This window comes from Nothoprocta perdicaria, unplaced genomic scaffold (genome assembly GCF_003342845.1).
Source record: "Nothoprocta perdicaria isolate Ctin4 unplaced genomic scaffold, notPer1 scaffold_252, whole genome shotgun sequence".
NCBI classification, from domain to species: Eukaryota; Metazoa; Chordata; class Aves; order Tinamiformes; family Tinamidae; genus Nothoprocta; species Nothoprocta perdicaria.
The window spans coordinates 912,821-920,829 of record NW_020455480.1 but is presented as its reverse complement, the minus strand read 5'-3'; the positions used below and the strand labels follow the sequence as shown (position 1 = coordinate 920,829).

General features: G+C 51.4%; 1 protein-coding gene across 1 annotated transcript; it reads right to left on the bottom strand.

Annotated features, from left to right (window-relative positions):
* Positions 1–56: 56 nt before the first annotated feature.
* Positions 57–7,947, bottom strand: VPS11 (VPS11, CORVET/HOPS core subunit). The gene is made up of 16 exons (XM_026040283.1): positions 7,792–7,947; positions 7,428–7,576; positions 7,116–7,251; positions 6,297–6,460; positions 5,943–6,190; positions 5,360–5,561; positions 4,920–5,071; positions 4,373–4,559; positions 3,774–3,917; positions 3,106–3,294; positions 2,643–2,804; positions 2,030–2,169; positions 1,522–1,724; positions 872–1,043; positions 549–771; positions 57–220 (listed from the first exon to the last, which is right to left on the bottom strand). The coding sequence occupies exons 1-16, from the start codon at positions 7,943–7,945 to the stop codon at positions 59–61; spliced, it is 2,787 nt and encodes a 928-aa protein (XP_025896068.1). The 5' UTR covers positions 7,946–7,947; the 3' UTR covers positions 57–58.
* Between the last annotated feature and the right edge of the window lie 62 nt (positions 7,948–8,009).

The following is an 8,009-nucleotide window of genomic DNA, read 5'->3' as shown; positions in this document are numbered from 1 at the left end:
GCGCTCAGGTGCCGCGCCGCGCTCAGGTGCCGCGCCGCGCTCAGGTGCCGCGCCGCGCTCAGGTGCCGCGCCGCGCGGGCAGCAGCAGCTCGCGCTGCAGCCCCGCCTCGATGCTCGGCGCCGCTCTGGCCGGCAGGTCGGTGATGAGGGTGAGCTTGTTGAACACGCCGCGCCCGAAGTAGTCGGCGACAACCGAGAAGCCGTCGTTGGCGCACTTGAGCTGTGGGACACGGAGGGCACGGTCAAGAGGGGCGCGCCAGGCCGCCCGCTCCCCTGCGCGCGGGCCAGCCCCCAGCAGCGCTGCCTCCCCGAGCCGAGCTGCTGCTGCTCTACGGGGCCAGCTGAACTGTGCGCAGCGAACACGGGCAGGCGGAGCAGGCAAAGCACGAACGCTACCGCGAACAGAGCGTCGAGGAAACCTGCTGCCCGGCCAGCCCCTCCAGCTCTGAGCACCGCATTAATCTGGGCCACTAGGACCGCAAAGACAAGCCCACAAAGAAAGCCAAAGCTCATTTCCAGGGAGCAAGGCAGGCAGTGCGTGATCCTACCTGATGCTGAAACTGATCGTGCAGATCTCTCTTCTGCTCCTGGGCGCGGATCATGTCCATCACTTTGCGATTCTCTGGCATGCAAGTAGGGCATTCGGAGTCGCTCTCAGAGTAGCTTTCAAAGCAATGCTGGTGGAAGGAATGGCCACACAGGAAGTGCACTGAAGGCAGCTCCAGGGCACTGGTGCAAATACTGCACTTTGTCTTCTGGAAGATCTTGGGGCTGAGGGAAGGAGAAGGGTGGAAAAGGGGAGGTAGATTTTCTCAACAGAACACAAGAACTTTCTACTCTGTAGAAGACAAGATGCCTCCGAGAGCCGCACCTTGCTTTTAGCTCCTCGATCTCCTGGCGGATCCTCGTGGTTTCCTCGCGGTATTTTTGAATTCTCTGCTCGTCCTGCTCAATTTGTCGGCTCTGCTTCTGCAGTTTGTTGACAAGATAATCCTTAATCACAGACAGCGTGGCTGTAGAGTTATGAGCCAGAGTCTGCACGACTGAAGACAACCAACACGTTAGTTTAAAAGCAGGCAAAAAGCTGCAGTGACACTACTCTTGCTGAGAGGGACCTCTTTTCTTTGAGATGGGTCACTTACAGGCAAAGAGGTTCCATACTTCTACTGAATGACAAACATCACTTAAGGCCTCGGCTTACACGTGGCCTTTTGAGGGCCGTGGCAGCTGACGTGCTTCCGTGACTGGGACAGAGCCGGGACAAGGGACAGAGCACAGCTGATCCACAGCGGGAGTCTGGGCAAATCCTCCACCTCCCTCACTGACAGGACGGAACATAAAGAGGCCCAGGCACCCGTGCAGCTGAAACCACACGCTTGTCCCCACGTCACCAGCATCGCTGGTCCCTACAGGGCAGGCCAGTAATTTGAGTGGCAGGCTCCAACTTCACTGATACCTTGCAGCCTTCTAGGGTGCTATTAACCGATTTTGGGGGAGCTGGGGGGCACGTCTCAGTATTACCGAGCAGCGGAGGCATAAGATTCTTGCTCTCAATGTGTTTCAGCACTGCTGCAATATACTCCTTGCAGTCTTCTTCCTTCCGTGCAAAGTAGCCAAGAGCCTGCTCCCAGAGGCAAGCCTCTTGGTCTCCGTACAACTCGCACACCTCAATCACCTTCTTGTACTGCTCATTCTGCATGTGGTAGTGCATGATCTGCTGGAAACTAAAGGAGAAGGGAGCAGATCAGTTATACAACCACCTCAGGGTACGAACTGTCAGAGACACCCGTGGTTTGCGACTTGCCACACGAATCGCCAGACCGCCACAGAAGGCAACACTGGCCTGTCACACACTCCCCACGTCAATGCCTTGCTACAACATTAGGAGACTTTCAGCTGAGCCACGATCGACAGTTCCTGTCTCGAGACGCTCAAGAGAGTCTCACTTTTCTAGGGCCGGAAGACTTATCTATGGCTCAGCTTCCGTGTGGCAGAGGATGAAAAACTTGGGGAGAAGAGCAATACTCACAGTTTTCCCTGTTCATAGAGGTAGAGAACTCCATCCTTGAAATTGTGCATCTGACATAAGACCAGGGCCTTGTCAAAGACTGTTTTGAACCTTCCACTCTTGAGGAGGGTGATGGCTTCATTGTGCAGCTTCTCCTTTATCTGCAAAGAACCAGGGCAGAGGGCGATAAATACACACATAAGCCTGATGACAAGCTGTAGCTCTGCTAAAGTGCAGTTCTCCCATTTATCCTCTAGCCCCATTAAGGAAGGAGGACACAATTTCTTTGGCCCCAATAACCAAAATTCTCAGCGGTGAGGGCAAGCATACACAGCTGCTTTTGTGCAGTGAGCTACCTGCTCTCAGAGGCTGTACTCTCAGGAATCCATGAGACTGCTTAATCCAGGAATCCACGCTTAAACGAGACTCAGAGAAAAGGAGCTCAGCCTTTTTAAAAGGAGTCCTCTTCCAGGTAGCAGACCGCTTTCTCATTTGCTTATTTGCCAGGAACAGCGTATGTACTGCTTCCTCATAACACCACCCTCTGTTCCTGCTTACAGGCCAGCAGGAATGCAAACGGGTTCTCCAGACACCAAAGCTCCCTCTCAAAGCACAAAGCTGGAGGAGTCCAAACCTGCTCATCTTGTTCATGTGCCCAGTTCTGAAGCTGAAGTTCAAGCAATGTGTCATAGACGCCTTGTGGGGAGTCAGACTGCACTTCAGTCATGTGCTCCAGAAAAGCCTTTAGTTCTCGAGAGTTGTTTGCAAACACTGGAATGAACTCCTCGGAATTAGCCTGTAATAGAGCCCAGAAAAAGTTAGGTGCCCAGGCCAGGAGAAGCCAGACGGCTGCTTCTTTCTCAACACGTACAGTCGTCACCTCCACCATCTCTGGTACGAGATGAGTACTCAGTACAGAGCTGCAAGCAGTACAGAGCAGCAGCGTCAGGGAGTCCCTCGTCTCTGGTGCTGACGCCAGGACAGGTCTTTTCGCTACACCTAAGATGTCAGGCCTGCACCACAAAGCATGTAGGGGCATCCGCTGGCCACAAACTCGCTGCTCTAGAGCGACCCGTCGCAGTCGGTGCGAGCCCTACCTTTTTTCCTTCCAGCATCCCAGAGCCTTCTTTGTCTCCTGATGGCCGGTAGTCAGTGCAAAGTATCTTCAGCAATTCTGTGGTCTCGTTAGGGACATGGTGCATCAGGATCTTACCGTACCGCTTCATGTTGCTCTCTGCTTGCTCAAAAGGCAGCTTTCCAATGTACCCCAAGGCCTCCTGGTAGTTCTGTGGAGGCAGCCAGCAAGAACCATATGACACGGGCACCTGCTATCCATTCTGATGTTACACCTCTACTAAGGCCACAGAGAGCACTGAAGACGTGCTGCAAATACACCATGAAGGTATACCTCATCTTTGCATTTGCTTTGAGTTACTGCTTAGTTCCCTACTCCTGCTGACTTTGTCCTCGGGGAGGCAAACTGGCCATGAGCTGGCAGAAGGAGACTGTGATTTAGATTGGTCTCTCACTAAAGACCCACCCTTCTCTCAAGGGGCTCTACAACAAGTCAGGGCTGAGCTCTACTGCACCAGCCGTAGGCAGAGCACAAATGCATAAGCAAAAACAGCAAGTATTTCTACTGCTGCCTGAACAGTCCTAGCGGAGCCCATACCCATGGAAGTCCACAGAAAAGCCCATGGAGAAGTTCCGCTGCTGACAACCTGTATTCCCAGCAGTAAAGCCATGAGCAAAGGCAGCTCCTCACCTTAATGTCCTCTAGCTGGATTTTGAGGTACCATTCATGATGTGCATGCTTCTCTGCCAGGTACACGGCATGGGAGTAGTAACCTGCTTGACGAAGTACCTTGATCGCTGTCTCCACATCAAAGCGCACCTCGCTCTCACTAGTCTACGAGAACAGAGGCAGAAAGGCGGCCCCTGATTATTCCCATGAGCCACAGGTAGCCACGGTTTAGGTAGATGGGGGAAAAGCACAGCAGCGACATCTCGGCTCTCCTCATGCAGAAATGGAACACTCTAATCATCATCCCTCTGTAGACTGCTAGTCACAATGGCCAAAGCTAGCACACTCCAAAGTGAAGTGGCAAGAAAGCCTAACCCAGAATGAGGCAGAGAGCTTGGAAATAAAGGAGCAAAGATAAAGGTGCTGAAGGAAAATGCCTCTCAGCCATTTTCCTCCTTCCGCTCCACCTCCTTTTTTTTTTTTTTTTTTTTTTTCTCCTTAGTAATGATGATAATAATAATAATAATTCTCATGAAAAGCCTGCTGAGGAACCAATACGATTTCAATTATCACGGTAATCTAACAACCTCACAGTATTTCCAGTTCTCTTCCACACTTACCTTGATGAACTCCTCGAGCTTGGAGCTGTCTTTGAGTTTGGTGTAACAATTCAGCAGAAGTGTGGTATGGTCTGCATTGGCCAGGGACTGTAGGTGGAGAGTCTGCAGATAAGCAGTCAGGTTGTGTATACGCTGAGCGTCCAGGAACTTCCGAATAACGTAGGATGGCTCCAGCTTCCCTATAGTTCTGAGAGGAGAAAAGGCAATTCACGAGAGTCCAGACACCCAATGTCTTTCTCCACAAATGGAGAGATTAAGAACCGAAGGGGCAGAGCAACTTCAGCAGACACTTGCCCTTTACAGACAAGCTAGCTGCATATTAGACGAAACATCCAGTTACGGTGTAATCAGAGCAGCCATCGTACGCAGTGAAACTGGAACAATGGTGAGAACGACAAAGAGTTAATGTTCCTCTTACTCTGAGAGAGGCGCCTCTCCCTGCTGCTACAATTCTTCACCTTCAGCCAAGGACTTCTCTTCCGGGCTGGGACAAACATCACGGCCTATCTGTACTCCATTATCTTGGCTCCCTTCAAGCCCCGCTTACCGGATATACTGCTGGATGGCTCCATCATGGTTCCCCTTGTTGTACAGATGATCTCCATACTGCCGGAAAATCTCTGACAAGCCGTCGCTGTCCAAGTGGTGACTCTTGGCCAGGTTTATAGCCATTTCAAATAAGTTCTTTCTGAATAACATCTGTCAAATATGGGATAACAGCAGCATGAGGGAAGGATCATCTCACCAAACAAGATGAAAACATGGCTTGAAAGCAAGTCTCTTCATCTTTTCAGTGCTGCACGTAAAAGTACAGGCAGTTTTTAAGTATCAAACGCTTACAACACCGCTTATGCAGAGAAGCCGTCCAGTCCTTTGTGGTATTTTACTCATTTACCCGAATGCACGCTCTTCACCTTTTCAAAACGTGAAGGCAATGCAACCTTGCAGATATTCGGCAGAGACTAATAACAAAACAGATTTACATGCCTCGAGTTTGGTCTGAGTATCCTTCTCCTGCAGGACGTGAATCTTTCCATCTCTGGTCAGTACATACAGAGATCCCCACTCTGCTAAAACATCCACTACGTCATCGAAGATAGAGCTGTACGCAATGAATTTGTTGCACAAGTCATAGATATTCAAGACTTGTTTGTCAGAATTCTGTGCCTCGCTCCCAGCAAACTCTGACCTGCAAAGCAAACGAAAGTTTGAGAAATCCAGCAGAATGCAACACGATTGCTTTTGATACCTATGCCAACGAAGGTTTCCCACAGAGAAAAGCAAGAGAGTTTCATTCAGTCAGTCAGTCAAACTCGGGGGGCCCACACTGAGGCAGCAATTCCTTCTGTGCCCGAGACAAATTCATACAACTGACAGAAAAACGCCACCGCCTCAGCATGTTTGATTGTGCTACTTCCTCCAAAGAGATTAACGATGTACAGGGCTAGGGTGAATTGTGACAACCCCCGACAAAGTTGCAGTCAGACCCTACGTGGAAGCCTCCCAGGGACGAGGGGAAAGCAGGAAGGTGCAAAAGAGGAAACAACTCATCAGCTCCAAGGAGCCCTACTTGGGAGAAGTCTTCCGGTCCCTGGAGACAATGACGAGGTACCCCCGATACCAGTGAACAATTAGCTTTTGTCCCTCAAAGGCAAAGCACGGGCCACGCTCGTCCGGCTGGTAAAGGTACACGCATTCGTTTCCCGCCACAATGAACTGGAGATCCTGGGAGGGGTCACTGAGAGAAGAGCAGCGCAATCCACAGCCATGAGTGTCCAATTCCAGATGAGGATAATCTTTCACGGAGAGCGTGTAAGACTAAAGAGGAGATGCAACGTTTTAGGAATCACACTTTGAACTACACTCCGAAGCCGATACAATTTGCAAGTTGATTTTCGTTTCTCGTTAACGACTAATTTCCCACCTGGATGTTCTCTGTGGTCACCACGAACAGATGCGTTGTTTTACCAGACTGTCGGAAAGCAAGGCCAGTAATTGGGTAACTGCCTTCATGGAGGATCTGGGTTTTGCTATGCCGGTCTCGAGTGATGTCTCCTTTTGTAAGCACAACACTCCCGTCTGCAAAACCTGGCGAGAGGGACAAAGCTGGTAACTCGTGACGTGCTCCAAGTATTTCCCAGCACATAAGTTAGGGCAGCTCACCCTCAGAGGGAGAACACCTCAAACCTACATTCTTAAGGCCACAGAGGGAGATTCCTAAACTAATTACAACACTAGGCTTCTACCACTAGATTAGGTAGAGTAGATAGAGTGGTGGGCTTGCTTAGGGCCTTGAGCCTGCGCATAGTTTCAAGGGGAAAGAGGCCACAGTAAGCATATGGAAATTCGGATTTTGGTGCTAAAGAGAGCGACGCAATCCTTACGGGTTTTACTCTGTCAGCACACATGCCACAAATACTCTAAAGGAGAGCTTACATCCCAGCAAAGACAGTTCATTGGATTAGAAAGCCATCGATTTACAGGAAAAATTTAATATCTACAATATATCTACAAGAATTGCACATCTCTCTTCTAAACATCATAGTTAATACAGCGCAATATGTAGATGCACACTAAGTGTACACATTTATCTTTTCAAGCTCTCAAGCAAAGTGAAAAACATCATTTCTGCAAGGAGAACTGGATGAGAACAAGAAAAAAAGGACAGAGTGCTCCATTCTTTCTCCCTCCATCTTAATACCGTAAGATTTTTCTTTAACTACTCCTATGGAATTTTACTTACCGATAGCCATGAAATTAAGATTTTCATGGACAGTCAGGCAGGAGACAACTGTGGGCTTGTTACCCGGTATTGCTGGAAAAATCCGCGTGCAAAGAGGATTGCCACCATCTCGTTTCTCTAGGTTCCAGACTTTAACCTGCAAACAACAGAAGTGGCATCAGCAAAAGATCAGGCAACAGGAAGGCAAAAACAGGCATCCAAGCTTACAGAGCCAAAGATGAGAAAGAGCTTTATGAAAGGGAGCCTCTGCTAAAGAAATTGCAATAGCTTTTATAAAGACCTGGTGTACAAACCGGCATCTGCTTGACTTACCAAAGGATTAATGCCCTCCTCATCCTCTCCGACGGAAACCAGGATGCTGTGCTGCTTCAGCTGGTACAGGTGCGTCACCCTTAGCTTGTAAGCCTGGAAACTTGTGAGCTGAAGGGAGCGGGGCAAGAACCAGATCTGACCCTCCATATGTAGGCCACGGTTAAGGTTCACAGGACCAAACGCAGCTGCCAGCGCCCGGAGCCCGGGCCGTCCCGCCGGGGGCAGCCAGGGAGCGCCAAGCCCGTGGCGGCGGCTGGGGGCGCGCAGCGGTCCCCGCGGCCCCCTCGGAGCCGCCGCGAGCGGCCCAGCCCGGCTCCCACCCCGCGCCCGGCGAGGCGCCCCTCGCCGCCGCCGCACAGGATATCCCCGAACACGAGGCTGCCGCGGCCCGAGTCGCAGACGGCGATGCCCGGGGGCAGCACGAAGGGCTTCCCGCCGGCGCCGTCGGGCCCCGGCGGCTCCTTCACCGCCTCCCTGTCGAAGAAGACGAAGCGGCGCCACTGCAGGTAGGCCGCCATCTTGGGGCCGGGGCGGGCCCTCCCCCGCGAGGGGCGGGCGGGGCTGCGGGGAAGCGGCGGGCGC